This window comes from Crocodylus siamensis, chromosome 3, assembly GCF_052110815.1.
Source record: "Crocodylus siamensis isolate JL-2025a chromosome 3, ASM5211081v1, whole genome shotgun sequence".
Taxonomy (NCBI): Eukaryota; Metazoa; Chordata; order Crocodylia; family Crocodylidae; genus Crocodylus; species Crocodylus siamensis.
Genome location: NC_143397.1, coordinates 110,674,416 through 110,701,973, shown reverse-complemented (window position 1 = coordinate 110,701,973; position 27,558 = coordinate 110,674,416). Strand labels below are relative to the sequence as shown.

Genomic DNA, 27,558 nt, shown 5'->3' with positions numbered 1-27,558 from the left:
CTCCCTCCCCAGCTCTCTAGGATTTCCTTGGTCAGCCAAGAGGGTTTATTGGCTCTTGCCTCCCTTTATGCACACTGGGATGGTCCCCTTTTGTTCCTAAAGTATCATTCCCTTGTACGCCCACCCTTCCTGGACTTCCATTTCACCAATACTCTTGCCCTTCAGTGCCTTGTTTACTAATCTCCTGAGCTCATTGCAGTTAGCCTTTCTGAAGTCTAGCACTTCTGTCCTATTAGTTATATTTCTCACCTTTCACCACAGTGAATTCTAACAATTGGTGGTTGCTATCCTCTAGGTTACCCTGTAACTGCAGATCACCTACCAGGTCTTCTCCTGTAGCAAGCACTAAGTCCAGTAAGGCATTTCCCCTAGTGGGACCGTATACCTCCTGCATTAGGTTCCTAGCCAGCATACAGGACCTTCACCTATGTGAACAGGCAGATCTAGCTGATTGCTCCTCCTGGCAGATGTCAGGGTAGTTTAGGTCGCCCATGACACCCATGTCTCGAGCGTACAGCCTCTGAGAACTGCCTTGAGAATTCCAGGTCTGACTCATCCTCCTGGTGTGGTTGTCTAATACCCCCACTACCAAGTCCCTTTCCCCCCAACCCCCTTGTATTCTGACCTGCAGTACCTCAATTTGCCCCTCTTCCAATTCCATCTTGACTATTGAAAATGTGTATTGCTTCTTAACATAGAGAGCGATGCCCCTTGCCACTTTTTCCCCCCCCCCCCCCCCACTCTGGCTCATCTGTACAACCTATAACCCTACCGTGGGTAGGGTCTCACCAAGTTTCTGTTAACCCAACCAGGTCAAAGTCTGTTTGCAAGCAGGAGTGAGCTCCTCCTGCTTGTTCCCTATGCTCCTAGCATTAGTATGGAGATGCCTAAGCCCCCCAGTGGGTCCCCTGGGTACCCCCCCTTCCTTGCATTGTTTCTTTTACCAATGTAAACAAACACTTTACTACATGTTGGCTGTTTCCTGTGACTGGATTAGTTGCTTTGTATCATTTAATAGCTTTATAACATGGTTCAAGTTTTACAGGGAAGGGAGCTTTATTTATTTTTTAAGCTATTAAAAATATGACACTGGCAATGCTTTTTTCCATACAGTTAGAATTTGGAAATATAACTTTAGTTCGCAAAATTTTACTGTGCTTAAAATATTAATACCAAAAATGAAATCTTGTTGTCCCGTATGCAAGAATCAAAAGGGTTTTTTAAAGATATTATGCTTCTCTTGATCTAGGCATCTAGAACTTGTATGTTGCCAGAAGAGATGCTTTCTTCCAGAGTATGGAGGAGTTTTGGTTAAAAATGGCTGACTTCTTACTGTGCGTCTTGCACTTGCTTAGTCATTCTTCCTTCTGACAAGATCCCCTGGCAGTGTCACTAACATAGCATTAAAAGGATGCTAGATGTTATTCATCTAAAACTTAAAATACTTTGGCTGGATGTGACTTTGGCTAGTTGTTACATCTTGATCTTTACCATTCAGCATCTATTAAAATCAAGCTGAACAGACATACTATTAGACTATGCAAAACATTGTCAGCTGGTGAGTTTCGTAACCAGCTTTTATTGTAGTAGATGTTCCATTCATCTTTTTCAAGAGGACTAGGATTTACTAGATCAGTGGTGACTTTTTAGTGCCACGGGCCAGATTGAGGGTTGCCACGCACCAGGATTGTCCCTGTGCTGCTGGATTGGGACCTTACCTCTCCTAGCCCTCTGCCACTGGATCTGGGCCCTGTGTTGCCTCCAGCCAGCCCTTGTGTGCCTGGGTCAGACCCTGGGTCACCTACATGCTGATCTAGCCTATAGGGATCCCCACATGTCCTGCCACAGTTTTGGCAGCAGGGAAGTGGCAATTGCTGCTACTGCTTCCCTGTTGCCTACTTTTCAGACCCATGGGGACCCATGTGGGCCAAATCTGGCATGGTTTCACAAGCTGAATCTGGCCCTGCAGGCTGGGGTTTGAGCACCTCTGTACTGAAAGGTTCCTGACATGGAGTGTAGAATTTTTCCAACCTTGTTGTAATGTTAGGCCTTTATTTCTGTATTCTTTCAGTTTTTCAGTAGTGAGTCAGTCAGTGGTGTTGTATGTTGATGATGAGACATTGATTAAACCATTTGGTTTAAATACTTAAAAGCCAGAAAATGTGGATGAAAAGCTTTGATGTTGATCTATTTAAGTGAAAAATGCTAATAAATTCTTATGCTGATGTACTTGAGTTTATAGCTATTTCAGAAAAAGAAGGAAAGAGTAGTGTGGTGCTTCTGATCAGTTCCAGGAATGCTTCCACTGACTAACTTGCCTGTTGTCCTCTTAAATCTGTTTTTAATATAGGAAATTCTATGTCTTTGCGCTGAAGTGTAAATGGTGGCTGGTGGGGATAGGTGTGGGTGTGCATGCACATGTACACACATGTGCATGGGCACACTGATTCCAGGTTTATGGTGTTGTAAAGTGTTTTAGTATCCTGTGTGATTTTTTTTTTTTATAATCATGTTACATAAAGAGACAGCAGGGCAGGATTATTGCTTCTGGATTCTACCTGCGTCTCTTAGCTCTTGAAGCTTTGACCCATGAGGGCAGGAGTAATGGGGCAAAGCGTCAGCCGCGGTTTCTGCAGACCTCCACATGTAACCCCTTGTTGAGTATAAATATTGTTCCGATTAGTTCTTGATAGTGACCAGTAAAAGAGCTTCCTACTAGAAATTGTTTCTTTTTTGCTCCAGTTTTTGCCTTGATCTATCAAACTTTCTGTCTTCAAGGATCAGGAGCTGCTGTCTTGTCACTGATTTCTTTTTAGACTGGCCTTCTTATGTGAAGTTTTAGTCTTAAATAATGCTGTTCTAAAATAAGTGGTGCAAATTTGAGGGACTGGCTTATGTGGAGAAAAGTAGCAGTGTGTTTGACTTCATTCAGTGGCAGTAAGGATTTATGTTTAAAGGGATAATAGTTTCTTTGGGTTGTGATTGGATACAGTCAGCTGCCTGTGTAATAGCATGTAAGTACCGTAGCATGTAAGTAAGTACCAGTGCGTGGGTTCAGGGACAGTTTGAAATGTTGCCAGAAAATAAATACTCAAAGGCAGCTTCAACTGACACCCATGACCTCAGCTTATTGCCTTTGCCTAAAAGGGTGTTAATTTTTATCCTGTGCGAGTTATTTGCAATAACATTGGACATCAGGATAATCTTGTTTTCTGCCTTTTTTTTTCCTTTAGCTGATCCATTTGACCCATTCAAAATGTCATCAGGTTCTGAAAATCCAACCCTGACTGGCCCTGATCTCTTTGGTGACTTCCTTAATCCAAATGCAACATCCTCGTCCCGTACGTTTCCCTCCACACACAGTGCACCACCTCCTTCTTCTAGTTCAGACTTCTTAAATTTAGGTAAGTGCACTTTTGACATTTTCTGTAACTGTTTCTGTAGCTTCCCTGTGTTTGGGGTATTTAGTTTTCCAGCTCAGTCAAGGTGGATTAGACACTAACAGATCTTCTTATCTGGTTGCTAATTTTAATAAGATGCATGTTCCTGGTGTATAAATACACATGTCCAAGTAGTGAGGATTCCTGTATAATGTCACTTCATTAAGCCTTGGTATCGGAGTTTTGTTTGCATTGGTAACCTTCTGCTAATTCTGTGTTTTTTGTTTTTTTTTAATTTTTCTTTGGGAGATGATGGGATAGAGAATAAACAAAGCTTTGTGTTTTTCAATTTCATTAAATTGCCTAGATTGCTAAAGGTAAATGTAATTTATATTTTAATGAGGTTCTTTGGCATCTTTGAAAGACTGTAAGAGAGGAAGTAGGAGTAGTTCAGGAAATAATTGATTTGCTGAATGTATACTTAAACCTTTCAGAATCAAAGAGTTGAATGCTTTTGTCCCAAAAGCATAGTTATAGAATGGATTACATAATACTTTAGAAATCATCTTGTCCAGCTGATTTTTTTTAATTTTATTTATTTATTTATTTTTTTAATCCAAGTACTCTAGGTAAATATGGCAAACAAGACTGTAGGATTTAGAGTTCCTATGAAATTATAGCGGAGTGTTTCAAAATTTTGTCTAACTCTGGACCAACTGAGTAGTTGGAAGAATAAAAGATATCACCCTAAGAGATCCTTGTCTTTTGAAATTATAGTCAGAAGGCACATAATATTAATTGCAAGTAAAGGTGGTTGGGGGTGGGAATTGGAATGCTAACTTAATGGCTCTTCAACTAACATTAAAAGTAATTTGTCTTTTGGAAACATTTAATAGCATTTTATAAATTTTTAGATCCTTACATTTGGTAACAAATTTAGATTTTTCTCTCTAGTGAATTTAGGTTCTTTATTTAATGAAAAAAATCATTAAACATTTTTTTTAAAGACCTGAATCAACTCAAACTGCAGAAATAAGACCACCTTACCCTTGAAATTTGCTGGGTGTCAAACATGGCCTGCATAGCCTCTCTATCCAGCATGCTGAATTACTGGCAGGCCATTAGCAATGAGGGACATGACTGGGCGGGGAGTAATGGGTTGCAGAATCTGGGACCTTTGGGCCCCTTGTAGAGAAGGTGATTAGCAGCAAGAAGGTGAGCAAGAACTGACACAGACCCAGTTGCTTCCATCCACTTTGCCTGTTGCCATAGCCCTATTTCCCTGGCCTCTGGCCCCTGCTGCATACCCTGTTCTGGAACTGGAGCTGCTGCTGTGGCATGCGACACAGCAGTAGCTCCAGCTCCAGCATGGGGCACGAGGTGGAGGCCAGAGCCACTGCTACATGCTCTAGGCCTGAACTGGAGCTGCTGGCACTGCTACTGCCACTTCTTTGTACCCTACAAGGAGCCCCCCCGATCAGATCTGCCCTGCAGCATAAAGGTGAATGCAATACCCATGGGCTAAATTAAAGTTAAAAAGAATCTTTGGTTTGGTCGCTATGGATGACATCCACATTCTTGGAATCTTGATGCAGATATATTTTCAGAGAACAGGATGAGAAATATTTACCCACAGTATATACATATTTTTGCTTAACCTTCCACATCCTTTTTTTTTATGGGGAATGTCTTTTGAATGATATTCTGTGTTAACTACCCTGCAAAATGTTCTAGCAGTTATGCCTTCAGATAAACTAAATCAGTGTTTTCCCAAACCTTATAGGTTTATGCCCTACTATAGAAAAGTTGGGCAGTCTCATGGTCCTCCTCCTCCCTCACCCCACCCACTTCCCTTGTTGATGATTGCCACAGATTTTCCTTGGTAAGGAGAATTGGTGTCAGGAGAAGTGATGGTGCTGGCTGAAGTAGGGGGCCACACAATAATACGTAGTGAGGGAAGCAGTGGTCATGGCTGACGTAGGATATGGTGCAAGAGTGGCTGAAGTAGGACAGTGCTGTTGATTTAGCCACTGATCTGCTCCCACTCGGGGAACCTTTTGCTCCCCCTCTGGGCACAGTATCCTGAACTAAACTCTGTTATTGAAAAATATAAATATAAATTACTGTGAACTCAGTTTTAAATATGTGAACATCTCTTAGGTGGTACCAGTCCAAGGAGCAGAATTCAGAAGACCTCAGTTTTTTGTTTCTGGGTCCAGGGCTGACTTTAATGACTTCAAGCTCTGTCCCAGTTTCTGTAGCCAGAGGCTAACGTACTTGGCCACCTTTTGTATAGTAGTCTGATTCTTGTGCATGATGAGCTGTATAAAGAACTTGGTTCCTCCTATTTTAAATTATAATTGGCAAGACTGGAGCAACCTGAATCTGCTCTTTGACGTAAAACCAATATCATGCCACATCCTTTGGGCAATATCAAATGCAAAGAAAGGCCACAAGAAGTTTTTTCCCCTAAAGTTTTGTTTAAGGGTATGTTGATTACACCATTTTGCCTGTTGACTTTTATAATTGCACATTGATTACACCAATGTGACCATTACATCAGTAGGAAGAAAAAGGCACTGTGTAAAGCTGTAAACTTGGGTAACTTGGCCCAATTTAAAGGAAAATTTACCTCCAAAACAAATGTGGGTGGAGTTTTTCCCAAGTTGAGTTTTTATCCGTCTGCTTCTATTCCTAGGTAGCAGTTCTTAACAGCTGTTGGGTATTCCCTTCCTTTAAGTGTGTCTGCTAGGTAGAGATAGCTGACACCTATCCATTCCTTATTCTGGTATAACTTCCATCTGTACACAAACACCATTAAGATACCATGGTGAAATTTACATCGGTCTTTACCCTTAATGGAATTTTCAAAGATGCTACTTTCTGGAAGTGTCACTTTGTTTTGGGGATTTGTGGGGATAGCTTGCATTTTTTTCAGAACAGGAGCTAAGTATAGTAACTAGTGGTATCTGTAGAGGGTGGGGGATATGAATAAAACAATAGATAGGTAGTTTACCTGGGGTCATTCTCTCCTGGGAAAGGTAGGAAATGGCAATGCCTCAAGTTCACCAAGTTGGACAGAGGGTTAGTCTTTGTAACCAAATTGATTTCCACCACACCTATTGTTTTTACTTTGTGCCTCTTTTTTTTTTTTTTGGTTCACTTAATGCATCTTCTTTCCAAATAAATGTATAAGCCATTTGGGATAGGAACCAACTTATAGCTATGAATGTTTGTGCAGTGCTCAGTATGGGTCACTGTCAATAATAGAGATACCTAACAGCTTTTAAAGTCCTTCTTAGCTCTCAATTTTATCATGCTGATTAAACAGGAGCTTAATAAAGTCACATCAGAAATTTTTTCTGAATGCCAAGGTGTTGCAAACATGCAGTTATTAGTTTTCTTGCACTCAGTAGATTTTACTTCCTCAAAGATCATACTAGATAGTAGGGCCGTGCAAAGCTTTGGTAGTTGATTCGATTTGGAGGAGATTTGGCCAAATTTTTGGGGACGATGTCTGAATCCAAATTGAATTAGGACACCAGGTAAAAGCTCTGAAACAATTTGGAAAAACTTCAGAAAAAAATTCAGCTGATTCAGATGTTTGGCCATAGACTAAACAGGCAGCTGCTACAGCTGCCTCTAGCTGGTAAGTCTGGGGAGCGGGGTAGGGCAAGGGGTGCGAGGGAGGGAGGGATTGAGGCTGGGACAAGCTGGCCAGCCAGGGCAGGGGGGCACATTTACTCAGGGAGGGGGTATGGGAGTGGGGCTCTGGCCTGCTACTGCTTGCCTGAGTGGGGTGGGATGTGGGCACGGCTCACTCTGAGCAGAAGAGGGCAACTGGCAGCAGGGCATAGCCTCTGTTCCTAGCACTGATGTGGGCACAGCAGTGTGGGGACTATGCCCTGCTGCTGCCCGGAGTGAACTGCACCTGCATTGATGCATGGAGCCGCCCCAACTCCCAGCTGAATTGAACCGGGGGCTGGAGAATCGAACTGGTTCGGTTCCCCAGCCCCGGTTCAATTCACCTGGGCAGCGCTCAGCCCCAGCTCCCAGATAGGTGAGTGTAGGGCTTTTTTAAGTGCCGTAAGTCTGGGGATGGGGTCGGGCAGGGCAGTCATGGGGCTGTGCCTGCCTCTCCCCAGCTGATCCAAATAACCAAATCTCTCCAAATCAGTGCCGAATCTTCTGAAGCTGATTTGGTTGAATCTCCAAATTGAATCGCTGTCCTCCAAATCAGCCAAATCTGAATCAAATACTTCCCTATTCACACAGGCCTACTAGACAAGTACCACAACACTGGTAGCCTGTTCCTCAAGTGAGGTGCATGACGTTTTTTTTTTCTAAACAAACCAGTTACAGGTACAAATGGCAGAGAGATTGTTATTTTGAGAATTTTAATTTTACTTCATGCTAGAGTCAGCCTTGTGGTTTGGGATGAAGGAGGTCTTCTGACCTTAGCTGATCTTGTGGTTTGCTCTTGATAGTAAAGCAAATACCTGGACCTTGTGGTAGAGCCTCCTCTGCTCTACACTTAAGGATAAGCTTAGGAAATGTAGATAGTAAGGAGTGGGGGATAGTATCTTTTTCTTTGTCCGTTTTCTGACCTCTAAGGACACTTTTGGGGGTGAACCAAGTAATTTGAGAGGCAGTATTTGAGGACCGTAAAATGGAATGTAATTTTTAAGTGAGTCTCCAAATCTGGAGACAGATGATGTATTCTTTCTTATGTGTTTCTTTAATACAAGTTACATGTCTTATGGGGGGTGGGTATCAGGAAATAGACTGAAGAAACAACTTTTTTTTCCCTTTAGTCTTCCCTGCTATAGCATGGGCTCTCCAGGGATGAATGCTCATGACTGCACACATTATTCATCCTCTCCTTCCAGCTCCAAAGTTGAGGCTTTAACCTGGTCACAGCAACTGCTAAATTGTCACAGCTGCTACAGAGCAGGCAAAAGCTGATGTCAAAATAAAGCTTGAGCTGGAAAGAGGTGAGTGTCACCAAGTTTCCTGCCTGTGCTGAAAAAGCAGTCCAGCCCTGGCAGCCATTCAGCACCCCAGGCTGCCTCTGGTGTGGAAATTGGTCTCCTTACTTAAACATGCACCCTGATTTTTTGGGTGGCTAATTTTTGGGGAAAAGGTGAATAGTATGCAAGTAAATATAGTAATTGCATCTGAAAGTAGAGTTAATGAATTAGTACAGGGACACACAGAGCTTGGTCAGTACTTGGCAACAAAGATTTTATTTTTTTTCTGTTAAAAGGAAGTTGCACAACAACATTTTTTCACAAAAATATAATGCCCAGTAGTAAATACCCAGCTGAGTTATTACTGGATAACAGAAAGCTGTTGTGGTGATAAACTGTCTTGTGGAACTACTGCACCTGTCTTTACTAGTTGCAGTCACTGACCCCATAACAAGGTCTGCATTGGATCACTTGGCATGCTACCTATCCAAACAATTATAACTGTTGCAATTTTACTTAAAATATTTGAAAGTATGTTTAAGTTTCTATCCTACATCAACTGTCCTTCCTTCACTTTTTTTACTTATTAAAAAAAAATTCAGATGTTTCTTTTTCTAGAACTAAGAGAGAACGTTCAGTTTAGTATCAAAAACTACAGATTTTAGCTTGTGCTGTGAAGCTAGTCATGTTTAAATACAGCTGAGTCATGGTGTTGAAAGTCATGTAATACATGTGTTAAGAAATTGTGTTTTGCAAACACTGTCAAACTGAATTGAAAAACAATAGCTTCAACACTAGCTTCAAGTTGTCAGCTTGAGAGTGACTTGAATCCTGGTAACTGTTTTAACCTGTTATTGTAACATCATTTAAAAATGTTTCTATCCATGTGAAGAAAAGTCCTATTTAACATGCAAATAAAGCACCACTGATTCAGCATAATTTTAGACATGTTTGGTTGCTTTATCACCCTTGCAAGCCAAAAAAAGAGGGTTTTGCCTTTTTGCTAATCTATATTCTCCTCTTCAATGATTAAAATAGTGAAATTATTCTTTGGGACTCCTCCTGTTGTGTTTGGCAGCAAATCAGTACTATGCAAGCATTGAATATCCAGCACTAGTAGGATGAAGGGTTATAGCTTGTCCTTCAGATTTATCTTCTAAGAAAAAGCTTTTTAATACATTTATCTGAAGTGAAGCCAGTATTATCTGAAGCATGCATTTTTGGTCCTAGTTACGCATTAATTTTAGTAAAAAAAATATAGGAATACTAAAATTATTATGGTGCTGTTCTTCTAGGCGAAGGTGAGAGGTGTGATTTAATGAAACAAGCAAAGCCCACTGTGCTAAGAAAGCATAGAGTGGCATACAAGTGATCTGAGATGGAAGTGTAAGGGAGGAGAATCTTTCTTAGCAAAAGGCATGGGGAAATCATGGTCAAGGCACTGTCACTGTGCAGAGCATGACGCAAGTCTAGTAAAGATTTTTTAACTGAGAAGTAATTTTAAGCGTATTGAGTTAATAGCAGGGTCAGTATTCATTAAAAATAACCCACAGTTTTGAGATGAATGTGTTCCACCATTGGAGTGGCCATGGGACATCAGCAGAAATGGTGAGCCAGGAGACCTGAGTGAGAGAGAACAGCTTCATATAGTGATGAGGAAGGTCCCAGACAAGCTTTTTGCATCATCCTAAACAAATCTCTTGATTCACAGGAAAATGTTGTTGTCCTCTGTGGTTAAAGACTTCTTAAGTGGATGACACAATTTAAGTAAACCTATATTGTGAGGCATTGTGCCTAGGCCTTAATAATAAATTGGTCTCATTTTAGGCTGTTGCATGGTATAATCTGTTTGCTGCCAATTTGTGATCTGACCTCCAGGCTCATGTGTAACAATGGGTATGAGGCACTGAATTATATCGAGTGATTATTTCCAGGGTCAAAAGATGTAAGGATGCTGTAATGGGCCATGGTCATACAGTTCAGACTGTCTTGAAATTCAGCAGCAGAGAGTGAATGGGGGTGTTTATATCTGGGGTTTTGGCTTGGGCCTATCTTTTTATAGAAGATAGTAGAACTGAATAATGTTTTGAAGTGTTTGCACTCCAATGTTCTAGACTGCAGATTCTGAAATTAAATGCATCTCTTCCAGACAGAAGGACGTGAGGTAATTGCTTCCATGTGAGTTTTTTATAGTATAGCGTGTGTGGCTTCAAAACAGCAATACTTCAGGAAAGTAACCACCTCCAGCAAAGTGTTTAAATAAAACTCAGTTGCAGTTTAATGTCTTCAGTGAGCAAAACCCTTCCAGGAAGTAACTGTCAGTAATCGAAACTACACAGCCATTCTTAAACAGATTAATATTTCCCCAACTGGAAATCCAAAAAAAAGTCCTGTTGGTGCTCTTGCCATAAAATTATAATCATCACTGTGTTGTTTAATTTTCCAATATGGATTATTTTCTAGGAAATCTGACACAAGAGCCAGCTAAAATAACTTCCTCTGCAAGTCACCCAGACCTCCTGGGTGGATGGGACTCCTGGGCTGATTCCTCAGCTGCTGCCAGTATAGCATCACAACAACCAAAGAAGTCTGCATTTGAAGGTATTCTGAAATAAAACATACAGTGCATTTTTGGTACCCTGGAGAATGAGTGTTTACTTGCTTGTCTATCTTTCTAGTGTCTTGAAACTGAAACTGTGGGGTCACTGTAAGCCTCTTGCTTATTAAGTAATGATATTCAGGGACTCACAACTTCAGCTGCTTTGGAAGGTGTGCTACACTTTTTTTAAATTTAAAGAAAAACAAAAGAATAAGGTAATGCAGATTTTTTTACACCACTTGATAGCCATGGATATGATTTAAAAAAAAAAAAAAAAGCAATGTAACATCAGAGATTTTGAAGATTTTTGGGTTGATGTACTTGGTCATGGAAATAGTACTTTTCTGTCATCCTTTTAAACCTGCCATCTCTACCGTGTATAAAACTTCCTCTCTGTTTTATTACACAGGCCAAGCTCTTACTACAGAAAGCCAGCCAAATGCATCTTCAGGTCCATCTCTCACCCAAACACAATCTCAGAATTTTGACCCTTTTGCTGACCTGGCTAACCTTAGATCTGGTCTTCCAGGTAACTTTCTTATTATACCTTTTTTTGAGAAATTTTTGAATGTAACTTGTATTTCCCCCATTCCCCCCACCCCCCACTCTTTGTGCCCTGCCCCATGACTTCAAATAACAGGATTGAAGGAAATACTTGGATGGATAACATGAACTTCCACAATTAATTTATAAAGAAATATGGTTTTAAAACAGTTTGAAAGTAATGTAAGTTTGTAATGCTTCAGTCTCTCTGAAGGAGGCTTAAAATTAATGGTCTAGAGCTTAAGCCTAAGTGGCGCAGGGAGAGTAGAGGTGTCTTAGAAATAAGTGTCTGTTCAGGGAGAAATCAGTTGGATCTGGCCATATGAAATACCAGCTGTTTCAGAAGAATGCATGGAAGAAAGCCTTCATATTCCTCAATCATCATGAATGTGGAAGAAAAGGAGGAAGCTGAGAGCTGTAAGAACTCAGGATGGAGAAGTGAATGATTCTGATCAGGAGGGTCAGGCAGGGCCAAGACTGTTCTCCAACTCAGTTAAGAGGAGTCAATGGAGGGCAAGGGAGAGCTGGTGGAAGACAAAGGGTGCAGGCTCTGTAATAGGATGTTTGAATAAAAACAGGAGGAAAGGTCAAGCCAGTAAATGCATTCTTCTGTTTCAAGGGTTGTAGTGATAAAGTAAGATGGATGATAGTGGGAGAGTTAAAAGGTTGATCTTTGAGACCTGAGAATCTTACTGCAGATTTGTGTGCTGCTGGAGAGGGGAGAATGACTGAAGGGTGCAAGGCTAGAAGTTGAGAAGTAAGAAGTCTGTGTTAGGAACAGTACTTAATTCATGGGGTGACCACCTCCTCCTCTACTCCTGGATTGTTTGTATGTTCCATAACCCTTATCTCTTGGTACAATGTTTGCTAACTCACTTTTCTCTAAAGAAAACTCCTATGTTCCTTTCCCATCTCGTACTGAATCGGCATCCAGTTATCAAGGGTTTCCATCCTGCTGGGTTATCTCGGCCTCCAGTGTGGACTCTTGTGTTTTTTGGGGTTTTTTGGCTGATTTTTTTTTTTGGTTTGTTTGTGTGTTTTTCCTGAAGTCTCAGTAGCTCTGGATTACTCTCATGTGCAGTTCCCTTCAAATCTTCCCAACTCAAACTCCTGTAAAAATACAGAAATTTGTCTGCTGGCAACATGGCTTATTTTCAGAAAGCTGTCTCTTCAAGAAGAGATGCAAGCAAGCTTTATTTTTCTCAGAAAGTGATGGAGCTTGAAGTATTAGCTTGTTCTGGTATTTATTTGTCCTCAGCTTTCACTGAAGATGTGACACTCCCCCCCCTTCCCCTTCTGTTGCATAATTAGTACCCCTGCCATAGAGTGAAAGTAAAGGTTTGGTTATAAGATCAGAATACAAAAGTCAGTCTGTTGCAGCTGATATGTCCAGAGCCTTTTTTTTACCTGTGTAAACTGGAGATGCTGCTGCTCTTATTTTGTTTCTGTTGGGGAAACAAGCTCTTCTACAAATCTACCATGCCTGGTACTTCATCACCTTTGCTCTAGACAGCTCCTGTGTTCACAAGAGCAAAAGGATTGGATGCAGGTACATGCTGGAAAGTTGAGAATATATTGCTGATTAACCACTAGAAAATGCAAATGAGGCAGAAAATACCTGGAGTGGGGGAACAGACTAATTTGGAATTGAGTTTACATGATTTTTACCTTTTTACCTTGCTTCATTACCTTACCAGGTAATATCATTCAGTTAACATTTTTTTGTTTTATTCCCTTGAACCATTCTCATTAAACTACCTGGGTGCCAAAAAACTGACCTGCATTGGATTCTTACACACCTTCTCCTTCAGTTGCTTTTGTCACTGAATCTGTTTTAGTGGTTCAGATTATGCCCCCCCCCCCCCCCGCTTCTGCACCAGTATAATTTTACAGCTTTAATAAGGATGCTCGTGTTTTGCACTGGTGTGTGAGAGATGCTAATCCATATATGCACCCAATTCTGAGATTGGGTTACTTTGTACTCAGTACAAGACTTAAAGGCAGGAGAATTGGTTGTGCTTTGGCTTTTTGCTGGGTGCACAACTGTCAGCTGCTTCAAAGCGGTTTCATTTTGTCAGCTGCCAGAAGTTCCAAGAAGTTGAAACACCTAGGGATTGCTTGAGCACACATGTGCTTTGGGCATACTTTGTACCATGGAGCCTGAAGAGGTGGCAACACAAAGTTCTCTCACCTCTAGAATTATCAATGTTGGGGAAATTCACAGCTCGGGTTTATGGCTGCTTTGTTACAGTAGAGTACCCCAAACAGATTCTTGGCCCCAATATCATCTGTTAGTCCAATGGATCACAGCACTGGGGAGGGGAACGGATTGATTGGGTTGAGTTCCCTTCCCTAACCTGATCTTAGCGCTGGGACCTGATCTTAGCGCTGGGAAGTGGAACTCAGCCAGGCTGCCTCAACTCTTGAAACATTTCAACTACCTTCATTTTGTTTCGAAGCCCTTCGTTTTTGTTTAGATTTTGCTGTTTCAAGCTCGAAATGAGTTGAAACAGTGTAGAAACAAAACAGTCAGAGAAATTTCGCACAACCCTACTAATTAGTTTTAGCAGCCAAACTAGTCGGTATCAAATTTTTCTATACAACTACTTTGCATAGTTGTCACTAGAAGGTCTCTGGATGTTTGTGTCTCATTAGACTGTTTGCATCAATATTTTTTTTGTCCCTTTGTTGCCTTCACTATGAATATTTGTCAAATAATTGAATATAGTGCGAGGAAAAATTAGCATTGTTTAAACCAATAATAGAAAACTGCTTTCTCTTCCTTTTTAAAAATTTCTTAAATCTTTAATTTTGAAAACCTCTCTGTGTATGCACATGTCAAGCACTAAGGTATTTCAAATAAATTGCTTAATGCAGGGCATCCTTACAAAATTCCACGGTTCACCTGCCCAGCGAAGTATTTGCTCACTAACTCTTTATCTGGATGCTGCAGATGCAAAATGAATCTGAGGTTTCAGACTCCTAATAAAAGGACCCAATGCAGTTAGGGTTTGGTGTTAGGATAATAACTGTTTGTACCCTCAGGTCCTGATTCAACACCACTAGAGGTCTTTCATTGACTTCATTGGGATTTGGATGTAGTCCTTAGTGTCTCCTTTGGACAATCTTTAAACTCTGTGATTCATTAGGCAATAGCCAATTGTCATTATAATGTTTAAACTTCTTGGCATTTTCAGGCTTAGAATTGATGATAGGAAAGAAAGTACAGGGCTTCAAGTCTTATCTCACTGTTTCAGACACTTGATACCCTTTGTTCACAGTAATAAATGTCCAGAAATATATAGTAGTAATTTGTTTGGTTTTTATTAGACTGAAAACTTTCCTTAATTTTGTAACTAATGGACCAACACTAGCATAATGGTACCATTTAGTACTAGTGACAAAGAAATGACAGTTTTGGTTGAAAAGGGAAATATAGGAGGAAGTTTATTAGTGGAGTCCCTTAAGGTTCAATCTTGACAGTGATCTTATTTCATATTTTGTCTTGGCACAAAAAATAGTGTGCAGACTACACTTGGGGGAGGCCATAAATACAGAGGAGCATCCAGTTATCTGATCTTGAGGTTTAGAGGAATAGAAATGGAATAAAATTAATACAGTTTTTTTTTTTTACTATAAATTAGGAGCTCATCAGTTGGGGAAAACTGAGGAGGAGAGATTTTAGTTGATTGCAGGATGACTGTCACCAATGTGCTGGGCCATAAAAAGAGTAAATGTAACCCTTGGGAGTATCAGGAAAGGTATTTTCTGTTGATGTGAAGAAGCATTAATGCCATGTATGAAGCACTGGTGAGACCTCAACTGAAATACTCTATTCTGTCTTTGGTCATCTGTGTTCAAGAAAGATGATGAATTCAAACTAAAACAGGTGAGGGGCAAGGATTTCTTAGGGTGATAACTTTTACTGAACCATCTGTGTAGTTGGGCTAAAGTTATACAAGCTTTTGAATATAAGGTCTGAGGAAGAATGCCTTAAATTTGAAAGCTTGTTTATCTTTAGTCCAACTACATAGTTGGTCCAGTGTGGTGTCTTGTATATAATTTCTGGACCGCTATGGCTATACCATCACTCTTACACAACTAAAACAGGTACAAAGGAGAGTTGCTAGGAAGAGTAACAGAGCCTATTAAATGAGGAGAGGCTAGAAGACCTTGGCTTGTTCACCCTAGTAAAAGAAGGCTGAGACAGGATTGTTGACTATAAATACTTGTAAAGGGCTTAGCACCGGGGGGAGGAGGAATAAGTATTTAAACTAAGGAAAAGGTTGGCACAAGAACAAATGGGTATAAATTGGCCATGAATAAATGCAGAGCCTTCTTTCATCTGATTTTCTTTCTCCCTTCTCTTGTACTTGAATGTCCAAATTTTTCTGTAGAGGCAATATGCAAGGCAAATGTGGAGGAAAATGGGGCTTGCCCATGTTTTTACCTACAGTTGGCTCAAAACTTTCAGGAGGAAGTAGTTTCTTTTTTGCATATGTGTAAATGGGGTTCTCCTCAGAGTAGATGGCCCCATGCACGTTCTTATTTGTAGATGAGCTTAGCCCTAGGGCCTTTCACTGATTTTAGTTGTGGTCAAAAGCACAAGTGAGTGTTCATGTGGACAAATGACACCTTCTGAAGAACTCCAGTTACTGGTAATTTCCTTCTTGTGGGGATGTTGTTGCCTTCTTTCAAAATAGTAAAGTAGCATGCTGTATTTAAATTCAGATAGGAAACTGCTTTTCAACAAAATGGGCATGAGCCCATTGGAGCAGACTTCTTCCCCTTCCTGCCCTCTCCCTCCTGGATTAAAATAGACTCATGGTGCTCAGTCCCTGTGCATGGCACCAGCCAGCCAGGCCAGACCCACAATACCTGTGCACAGGGCCAGTGCAGCAGGAGTGCCAATCCAGCCTGGTTTTTTTTGCAGCATGTTAATATGCTGTGGCACACCCTTTGGAAATCACTGCTCCAGTGTCTGTTACATTGGTAATATGCCAGTTGCTGAAGCAATTTGCTTTCTAGAAATCTTGAAGATTGAGTCCATGGAGGCAGTGTAGGAGAGGATTGGCTTCAAGTATAAATCCCTTGCTTGTCATCCTGACTGAAACAAAGGACCTGGTGCTTAATGTGAAGGTTCAGCCTCTCTCCAGTATGCATGGTTTACAGTGACAAAAGAGTGGGGAAAGAGGGCTTTTACTTTCTCTACAAAGGAGTAAAAAGTAGATGAACCTAAGGGCCAGTGGTGACTGGTGCTTCCTGAGTCTAGGGAGGAACAACTTGTGGGCAGGCCCAGGGGTGGGCCAAAAGCCCCATATCCACTCCTATACTTCTGTGCAGTGGCTTAGTGCTCTTCCCCTCTTCCTTCCCCCCCCCACCCCAAACACACTGCTAGCCCGCACAGCAAAAAAAACTGCACTGACCTGAGTGGTGCTTTTTAGGGGGTCAATTTTGGGGGGGTGATTCCCCCCCACCAGTCACCTGTGCCAAGAGCTAGTTGTTTTTACCACAATTTTTCTCTTCCAGGCTTGGTTCAGTGTATATTTTTCCTCTATGTAGACCAGTGTTTCTTAACCAGGGTGCCTGGCTATCCTGGGCTGCTTTGAGATCCTTTTAAGGGTGCTGTGGGGTGCCACACAACATTAGCACTGTTTTTGGTGTGTGAACATAATTGATAAGATAAACCTAGAGATTTCAAATAGAAGTCAGTAGTGTCAAAACATCCTCCCTGTTATGATTGTTTTGATTTCTTTGCAATAGAAGAATTGTTCTCTTACTTTTCCAGTCAAAAATCAAGTGAAAACTAAGAGCTGGTATTTTCCAAGGGATGCCTTCAGTCTAGTGTAGGTGAGAACCTCTGATTGACCCTTACTAATATTAGTCTTCAAAGCCATTTATTCATCTCTGAAAATTTTTTAATATAAAAACTGAAAAATGAAAAGGCTGGAGAGAATACTTTTTAATGTGACTGACTTCAAAGCACACCTTTTCTTCAACATGAGTAGTTTCTCAGCATCTGTCTTATTATTAGTGAACATAAGTGTAATAAGTTGGTAGTGAAATCTGTTGCATCTCTGAATAGGTTTTCTAGATGGCATGTGCATTTAGTGGATCAGACAAGGATTTAGCATTTGTCATAGAACTGAATGAGTGGCAAGGTTAGGGAAGCTGAAGAATTTGAAACAGTAATGAATTTCTAGACTTCCACATCCAAGTTATCTGTGGTTCTTTGAAATTCTTGTCAAGAGATTTATTTTCAGACTTGTTTTACATATTCTTCAGACTGCAGAGTTGCTCACTAAACCCAAGTGGGCAGATGTGGTTACCCTTATTAGTCTGAAAACGCACAGAAGGTAGGGCAGGGTGGAACCAGTTAATCTTTAAGGTGCAACCTTGCCCTAAACCAGGTGGGGGGGATATCTAGAATAGAAACGGATTGAATCTGTTACTAGAAATTAGGATTGTAAGAGGTGTGAAATGGTAATTATTTATACTATTTAATGTTTACTGTTTTTAGCTCCCAGCCCACTGTCAGGGGAACAGCTCTGGCGTGGGTTGACCAGGTGGCAGCACAGATCTGGGCTGCAGCATTGTGCAGCTGCTGTGACAGGGAGGTAACTAGAGGTTACCTGGAAGGGAGTGTAGCCAGGCAGAGTTGTGCAGCAGAACTTAAATAGGAGCAAGTGTAGTGGCAGGGCTGCCATCAGGTGCCACAGGGGTGGCTCTGCATGCAGCCAGGCCCTCCCCTCCCCTTTCCCCCTCCATAGCAGGGGCTCCACAGGGGCTTCTGCCTGCCTGAACAGACATGATGCACCCAGGTGGTGCCTCTAGCCTGTAAGTACCTGGAGCCCAAGGTGGTGCCTCACTCCTGCTTACCTGTCCCCAGGACTCTGGCAGCTAACTCTCGGAAAGGACCTGTGGCGACTTTCTGAGCCTGGGGGCACTTAGTGGATGGGCATGCGATACAGGATTGCACCCAAACCTGTGGGCTGAGTACCCTCTGCTAGGAGCTGTGGCACCAAGGCAAGGCCTCAGCTGAGTGGAAGGAACACAGCCTGGCTGCATCTGGACAAGGAAGGGAAGGGACTGCCTCTGTCAGCTACTGCCAGACCCTGCAAGACCAAGCTGGCGGCCCTGCAAGACCCTGCATCCTGTGCTGCTGCTGCTGCTGGCACCACTGCCTGCCTACTTCTGCACACCTTAGTGTGAAGCCTGCTGTGGCCATGGGCTTCAGTCCCAGCTTGTGGCAGCTCTCTCCTGCAAATCGCCCTCAGTCCTGGCTCCCTGTGTCACCCTGCCCTTCTGCTGTGGAACTGTTTAACTGATATAATTAGAAGAAGTTAAGTGGGTAATTTTTTAAAATTTATAAAACATTTCTATTGGGGATTATATAAGATTCATGTCAACCGTTTTTAGGTCCTTCCAGTGGCAGTTTCTCACCTGGTGGATTTGCTCAAAAGTCTGCTCCTTCTCAGAAACCAGGCAGTGGTCAGTGGCAAAAGAACAAACCACAAACTACTGGTACTTCATGGCAGCCCCAGGCTAAACCACAGCAAACTAAACCCAGTACCCAGGCTAAGCCCAACTATACAGTGAACTTCAGTGTTATTGGAGGGCGAGAAGAAAGAGGTATTAGAACTCCTTGTTTTGGTAAGTGCTGTTCCCTGAAATTTTAGCTATCATTCATTATGTATGAAATTATTGGCCTATCTTCTACCTACCAGCTTGCCCTTATGGTTTTATGAAAACTGAAAAGAAAATCTCTGAAAGATGACTTTTAGTGCTGTTAAAGACTTTTTATAGTGGTATGTATTGAATTGCCTCTTAATTGTAACATGAATTAAATAAGCAGTAGTTTAAAACCCATTTTTCGATTGTCCCTTGTCTCTCCAAACTTGTTAGCAGACATTAACACACAGCATGGAACCCAGCTTGTCAGAATGCATTCAGTAAGTAAGAGTGGGGAAAAACTCTGGCTCACCTAGTAGGCAGCTTTTATGCTTAAACCACTGACAACATTGCTTGCTCTCAAGTGACCTGGATCCTTGTACTAAGACTTATTAGACATTTCTTCACATCACTGTGGTTTGGATGGCTTGGAAGTGCTGTCCTAAATGTTTAGACCAGGGTCAGGCAGTATATGGCCGACAGGCTGCATCTGGCCTGCCAGGCCATTCTACACAGTCTGTGGGTGTCCTACAAATTTTAGAGAATTTAATATTCATCTGCCCGGGCTGCCTATCAAAGATGAAAAGGCACCAGGGGCAGTAGGACCCAGGGGAAGCTGGTGGCAGGACTTAGCAGCTGCAGCAAAGCCAACCCAGCCTTGCCCTCACCCCCAGCCAGAAGCTTTTGCCTAACACAGGCTTTTGGCCTGGGGTTGTTCACACTTCCCTCCACTCAAGGGGGAAACTCAGAGAAGAACAGAGGGAGGGGAGGACCACAGGTGATCACCCCAGTCCTTGCGGCTGGACCAGCTCCTGTGGTCCTGGCACTGCAGCTGGGAACCACATGGTGCCAGAGCACATGTGGGGGTGAGGAGAATGGTGGCAGGCTGGGAAGAGGGGAATGGAAATGGCAGGTGGTGGACAAGTGGCAACAAGCAGGCGTGTGGGGCCTGTGCCAGTATCCTGGGGCCAGTGCCAGCAGGAGTGCAGGGCCTGCACCAGCAGGAGCTCGAGCTGGGCTGGGTTGTGCCAGCAGGGAAAGAGGGGAGCCAGCCTGGCTCTAAAGTCCCTGTGGACTCGGGGGGGCCCACACTCCTACTGCCTTGCTCTAGGCCCCGCTGGTGTTGGCCCCAGGCCACTGGCATGGACCTCATGCTCCTGCCTGCGCACCTGCTTGCTGCCAGTCCCCTGCCTGCTGCTGCCATTTCCTTACTTCCTGGCCTGCCACCATTCTCCCCACCCCCTGCCCACTGTTCTGGCACCATGTGATTCCTGGCTGCAGCACTGAGCCACAGGACTCGGAAGGAGCCAGCCTGGCCCCTGTGATTTTTGATTGGTTCTGCTGTACTGGCTGGCCTGGGCTGGCTCCTGCTGCATCCTGTGGTCTCAGGCATGCAGCTGGGACGTGGTGCTGGAGTGGCAACCTGGGGGAGATGGGGAAGGGGAAGCAGCAGGAGAAGGACAATGGTGGCAGACGGGAGGGGGAAGTGGGAGCATAGGGCCTGTGCCAGTGCCAGGAGTGGTGGGAGCATGGAGCCCAGGCTTAGAGGAGCACTGGCAGGGCCTCTGCTTGCCACAGGGGGAGATCTGTGGGCAAACCCTCCCTCTCCACACATGCCACACCCTCCCACACCCACATCCACACCTTACAAGAGAAAGACATGATTTAATTTTAAGCTATTATACAATTGCTTCTGTGTACACTACACAAACACATAAATCAGGACTATATTTTTTTAAATTAAATTAATGTAATACACAATTGGTTTTTAGAATGTAATTTGGTATTTTTTTCTGGTTCTGAGGTGGCAAACCCCCTTGCTGAAAGGAATACTTCTGGGTGCAAAGGGAGGGACTTTTGGTGACAAAGTTCAGGGGTTTGAGGGGGGATGGGGACACAGGACTTCCAGTCCCAAGATGGTGACCAGGGGGTGGGGCACCTGTTAAAGGGTGGGGCTACCCTTGTGGCCCTTGATGGCTTGCCAGAATTGGTAAGTGGCCCTCCACCCGAAATAATCGCCCACCCCTGGTTTAGACTGAATCTGTAAATCCGAAATATCACTTTGAGGGAGAGAGAGGCAATGAGGTTATTTTCAGCTCACTTGTCCTGAAAGCATCCTGCAATACACCTTTTTGTCCTGTTTTTTTGTGTAGTATTGATTGCTAGGTTCAATGACTCTTTCAGAAGGATGTCTTCCCTTTTGGTAACAAATTTTATGGTATAGTGATATATCCTAGATTACCCTCCTAGCTTGGGGTCTAGCTGTGGCTGTATGGTGCTAATGTGTGAAGCTTACAGCAAGCTGATTTGCCCTTCTAGAAAGCCTGTGAGGGTCTTGGATGTCCTGTAAGAAAGGAACACAATTCAGGGAAATCTAATTCCATCACCTAATCTCTCCCCACCGCCCAAATTGGTTGGAGGTTTCTGTACCCATGAACACTGCTGTACTACTACGTTCCTCAAATTGTAGCTGAGGATTATGGTCATGTTTGGAACTTTACTTTCAGAGGCACTTCATTTTCAGACATGACTTCCATCTCAGAGCAGTATGCTTACCACCTCTGCCACAGTAGGATGCCCAGGAAACATCTTTATCACTTTTTTTCCCCCTTCTGTTGTATAGGACAAAAGCCAAAAGTTTCAGAAAATGACTTTGAGGATCTGTTGTCCAATCAAGGATTTTCAGCTAAATCAGACAGAAAAGGACCAAAGACCATTGCTGAAATGAGAAAGCAAGAAATGTCCAAAGATATGGATCCCCTAAAATTAAAGGTTTGATGTTTAATAGAGTAACTGTGATTCAAATATACTTTTACCCCGTTGTCTTAACAATGTTGATAGTGGAGCAAGGGAGAATACATTGAAGGATGAAACCTTGAGTAGCAAAATAGTGGAAGAAACTAAGGAAAAGTTTACATATGTCTTTCAATGGTGGGAAAGAACTAAAAGAAATTTAATTTTTCATCACATCACTGTATATGCTGATTGATTAGCCTGAGCAAGTATGCTTGAGTGAAATCTATGTAGGGGGGAGAGAAACTTGTTGAGGACAGAGGGTTTCAGATGTCAGGGCTGGTAAAATAATCAAGTGTGGGTGAAAATTTTAAAGGAACAAAGAAGAATGTTGTGCAGTGGACGTTACTGCACAGGTCATTTTCGCCAAAAGAAGTGGTCAGCGCTCCTAGAAAGGATTCATTAGAAATGACTGTAAAAGGATTCCAAAAAGACCAATTGACAGATGGATGAAAAAAAAGAGGGCAGTGAGCAGAAATGCATGAACAAAGTCAAACATGGAATATAGAGCAAGAAGACTGAGGATAAGAAGGTTCTGAGGAACAGAATTACCAATGTAACAACCAAAAACCAACTAAATAGAAGCAATAACTAGATCCAACATGCTAGACTCTTACTTAAGTTTTGTATCTAATGTAAGATTTTCCCCACCCCCCATTGTAAGTAGTAGGAAAAGATCTTTTTGCTTCTGAATAAAAATTCACAAGCCAAAAAGTATCACTCCTGTTCCCTATGAGCATGAATGCTGTTGGTGCGGTATAGGATAGGGTCATGGGGCCCACTGGCCCTATACCTAATGGGACTGTCATACAGACATGAGCTTACGCAGTCTTTACACACGGCTGTAGTTTCTCAATTCTTGCCTACCACATCTTGATGTCAAACTAGTTATTGTTGACAGAGATATAGCCGAAGTAAACTGTTAAGAAGTGGGTCTGGATCTTCTTTGGGGTTCCAACCTCCCTTACACCCCATCCTAGCACCACTCTGTTGGTAACATGTCCTTTCCACCCTTGTTCTCTGTGGGTGGTAGTCTTCAGTCCAATTTGCAAAGAAAAATGGTGTCTAACTTATAGATGGAGCAGGACCCAGGCAAATCTTGTCAAGTAGAGTCCTTGCTCCTACACGTTGAGCCTGCCAGTCAGGAAGTGGCTCAGTCCTGGGCTTGTGGGTCTTACTTCACTGCCCAATCCTCGTGAAGAAGTTAGTTGGAATAAAAAAGAAAACAGGCCAGGCCCTCCAGGCCTCCTACCACCTGCAGCTTGGGCACTTCTGTGTCTGTTCAGGGACGACCTTAGCAGCACCTGCCGCCTTCCCTGGTGCATCAGGGTAGTCCTCCCACCCTCCACTACTACGCTTCTAGTGAGCCTGAAGCCTGACTTTCTTGCCAGCTATCTGTTGCTGGTAGTGAGCCCTCAGCTCCCCTTTCCCTCTGGTTTCCGGGGCTTTAAAGCAATAAAAGAAAAAAAAACAAAAGTAAACAATTGTGCAGGGTGCTGCCGGCAATTCTGATGGCCAGTTCCTCTGGCCCATCTTTTTGTTGGTGTTTACTGCCTTCCCCGTTGCCTCAGCTTCCTTAAACTGTTGGAGCCCCTCTGGGCTCCTGGGACTTAGCTTTCTCAGCCCCACTCCTTCTGGAGCTGTCCAGCAAGCATCTGTGTCTCTCTCCCTCAGCACTGGCAGCGGGCCAGCAAACCCCCATGCTGCCTTGGGCAAGGCCGTACTTGATCCAGCAGCTGCTTGTGAACCGGGCTGGTCCCTTCTTGCTCCCCATCATGGATTCCAGCTGTGTCTGTGATTCTTCCGTCTCTGCAAATTTGGAGGGGTTTGTTTTTATTTCTTTATAAATGCCAGCTACTAATTTTAAGTTACTACCACCACCACCACCACCACCACCACCACCAGTATTAGTAGAAGAAACAGATAATTTTGTAACATGAAGATTACCACGCTACTTGGCTATAACTCAAGATGGTGTACTGACCGAAATCAAGTTGGTAAATTACTCAAATTGATTCAAATCTAGTGCAAAATGAGATCATTTGCGCACAATTTTTAGTAACTTTGTTTCCAGTCGGCAGTTATGAAAGCCAGAGATGACAACCCAACAACAAGGATTTCTAGCTACAGGATCAGCTGATTTAAGAGCACATTTGCAAAGTTCTCTGGAAATTTTTTTCAAAACAATGCAGTTAGGCCAAACTTTATATCCTTGAACAAAGTAAATCTGCTTGTAGATAATATTCTTCTCCCATTAAAGTGCCCTTTATCCAAAGTGTATTCAGTTAACATTTTTTTTTTTTCTAATTTCTTTCTAGATTCTAGAATGGATTGAGGGAAAGGAGAGAAATATAAGGGCTCTGATATCCACTCTTCACACTGTTCTTTGGGAAGGTGAGAATAGGTGGAAGCCAGTGAGCATAGCTGATCTAGTTACCCCTGAACAAGTAAAGAAGTACTACAGGAAAGCAGTACTTGTAGTTCATCCAGATAAGGTGAGTATATTGGGTATGTTCAAGGCTATTTCTGAAACAGTTATTGACAATTGCAAATCCACAATGTTAAAAGGAAAATCAGCAAAGCTTACTCATTGGTGACAAACCCATTCAAACACTGCAAACTCTAATGGGGAAAGGTTTTTATATGGTTGGAGACCAATAGGCTACATGTAATAAAACCAAGTTTTACCTTCATGTCACCTTTTGATGTTTTGGAGAAGTACTTTTCCACTAAACAACTATTTGTGCTGAATTCTGGGGATCTTTCAGATGACAGCATCCAACCAGGGAGGTTAGATGAAAGGAAAAGGTCCCTGGTAGGTGATCTGAATGGTGGTGGCAGCAGTATCTACATACCACCCTTTCTGTGGCCAGTCAGGATTGAAATAGCTTCTTCCCTTCACGAAGGAGAACTAAGAATTACGTTGACCATTGCTTCACGTTATTTGTTGTTGAACTGTTATCTTGACAAACTGCTTTCACTCTTTTTTCCATATTCTGGGTCTTGTCTTCTGAATTTGGCACACTGGTATCCCTGGACAGTACACAGTCACTCAAATTTACTTTCAATTTGTACCTTCAGGACACAGCTGAAGTATCTCACTTCAGCTGCCACTAAGAATATGTACTGATGACATTGGGCAGTTTGCACCTCTCAGGGCCTCAGTTCTAGGCTGTGTACATATACAGAAGGGTGAATGAAAATCTGAGTGAACAATGAGAGAGACGGACTTTTTTTTTTTAACATCCACAGAGGCTAGGATTAAGGAGGCTCCTTTTAAATGAAACTTCAGATGTTGGCACATAATCCTGTATCACATTTTGCTGTTGGAGGATATATAGGACTTTTTATTTTTTTTAGGTGCATCTGAGCCAAATGAGTTAATTGGGAAGGTGTTCTGTCTGCAGTGTATCGTTACTGTGCAGAAGATTCCTCAGACCTATTTTAGATTGAAGTCCTTATTGAGACAAAACTTTTTATTTTTGTGCAATTAATACTGAAGTTTAGGGGCATTCATAGTTGCAAATAAATGTTCCATCAGAAAAACTTGGGTCTAGTGCAAAAGGATTTAATGCCATTCTTGGAAATAACCCTTAACTTTTTTTTTCCCTTTGTGGTAATACAAGAGCTGCCATACAGTAGCTCCTAGAGCAGGGGTGTCAAACTCGATCCAAACTGAATCCAGACTGTAGGAGCTACTCCCAGGCCAGTTTTTGTACGGCCCTGTGGGTCTGGCCCTGCTGGCAGCTGGGCCCAGGGGTATGCTGCTGCATAGAATTGTGCTTGTGCAGAGTAGAGCCACAGGCATGTGTGGTTTTTGTTTTTGTTTTAAAAAAAGGGGGGTGGGGTTAGGGCATGGGGAGGCACAGAGCTCTAGCCAGGCAGTGGCATGGAGCCATGGATGTGCAGTGGTACAGAGCCAGTGGCAGTGTCAGGAGTGTGCAGTAGTGTAGAGCTGAAAGGCAGGGAATTTCTAGTAGCCCGCCAGACTACCAGGCCATTGTTTGACACCCCTGTTCTACAGAGAATAATAGATTTTGAATTTTTAGGAGCTCCCAACTGAAAACGAAAATTATGTTGTCTGGCAATTCCTCTAAAACGAGAGACTTGTTTAAGTACAACATCAATTACAGTGAGTAGATTAAAGATTTGAAATGATACAAGCAAACTTAAAAACTGTTGATGCTGTTTTAAAATATGACTTCTGAACATATGAAGACATTCATGGGAGGGGAGGAAGGGAGACGCTTTTCTGTTTGGTTGCAAAAAGCTACACATTTATAGCATACTAACAAAGGTAAACATAAAGTTTCTGTTTTATATGAAGTGTGTATCCAATGCACTGGTCCTAAACTTGACAGGAGGGTGAGATTTTTTTTTTTTATTATTATTGGTACAGCAACTATTTTCTTTCAAGCCCTACTTTTTATTTCTTAGTGTCTTTTTGTTTTCAGTCAGCCTCTCATACATTTCCTTGTTCACAGGCCACAGGACAGCCTTATGAACAGTATGCCAAAATGATCTTCATGGAGTTGAATGATGCATGGTCAGAGTTTGAAAACCAAGGATCAAAATCGCTTTTCTAAAAATCTACCTTGCTGTGATTTTCAAAATGTATTTGCTACAGAATGGAGTCAAGCGCTGGTAGTCTGACCTTACTGTCTCTGGGATTTAGGAAAGATTTTGTTTTGTATGACTTTAGCAGTGTGTGAAATCATACACTTAAATATGGAGATGCATTTTATAAGATGTAGAATTTAAAGCATTACACACATGCACTAAAAAAACCCAGCTGTTCAGGTCTTCAAAATCATAGCTTAGAAGTAGAGATTTTCATTCAGTTTTAAATATGGTAAAACAAATTTTAATGATGCCCACTGAGATTTGATATGTTGGTATCCAAGAATAAGACATTCCAAACCCAGTGATTTTTTGTTTGAAAATAAGAGACAACCTCAATTTATGGTTCTGTTACTTTCAGTAGCTGTGATTTTGATTTTGATGTTTGCCTGTCGCCTTACTCCAAGTGCTTTAGCTCTATCACAGTGAATTTGCTCAGCATATCTTTTCTTGAATTTATGTGAGGTGTACATTTTCATCTGTATTTTGTGTACTCAATCGGATAATCATTCTGTAAATAATTAAAATATTTTCTGATAATACCTGTGTTCCTTACAATGAATTGACAGTTACTTAGCCAAAAAGTTCCCAGTTATGGGAAAGCCCTCCAGGGTGGTTCTTGACTTTTTTTTCCATATCATGAATTTGGAAATATATCTTGGCTTTAATATAAGGACTGCATGTTCTGGATTTTTGTTATTTATTATGAATTTTTAGAAGGTAATACTGTGTGATTTAGTGCTTATTTTCCTAATCCTATGAATTGTATGGTTTGCTTGTCTTTTTTTTTTTTTTTCAATGGAATGTGCCTTCCATTGGTTTTATAAATACTATAATAGAAAAATAGTGTCATTTATTCTGAAACTTGAATTGTGAGCACAAAACAGTTTACTCTGATTTTTGTCTGTTTTAACTGAGTAAATGTTACATCATTAGCTGTCCTTGGAAAGCATTTACTGTGCTTCCGGATTTCTTTTGTGGC

At 42.1% G+C, this 27,558-nt stretch overlaps 1 protein-coding gene across 3 annotated transcripts in view; it reads left to right on the top strand.

The window, feature by feature from the left end:
• The window catches only part of GAK (cyclin G associated kinase), a 124,463-nt gene extending 97,347 nt beyond the window's left edge, over positions 1 to 27,116 (top strand). For all 3 annotated transcript variants that reach the window (XM_090038964.1, XM_090038963.1, XM_090038965.1), the window contains 7 exons: positions 3,234 to 3,404; positions 10,814 to 10,951; positions 11,359 to 11,478; positions 18,912 to 19,145; positions 21,787 to 21,935; positions 24,275 to 24,451; positions 26,441 to 27,116. In XM_090038964.1, the coding sequence (XP_089895090.1) occupies positions 3,234 to 3,404; positions 10,814 to 10,951; positions 11,359 to 11,478; positions 18,912 to 19,145; positions 21,787 to 21,935; positions 24,275 to 24,451; positions 26,441 to 26,542 (1,091 nt within the window). In that variant the 3' untranslated portion in view covers positions 26,543 to 27,116. The remainder of the gene's footprint in view (positions 1 to 3,233; positions 3,405 to 10,813; positions 10,952 to 11,358; positions 11,479 to 18,911; positions 19,146 to 21,786; positions 21,936 to 24,274; positions 24,452 to 26,440) is intronic.
• The last annotated feature ends 442 nt before the right edge of the window (positions 27,117 to 27,558 follow it).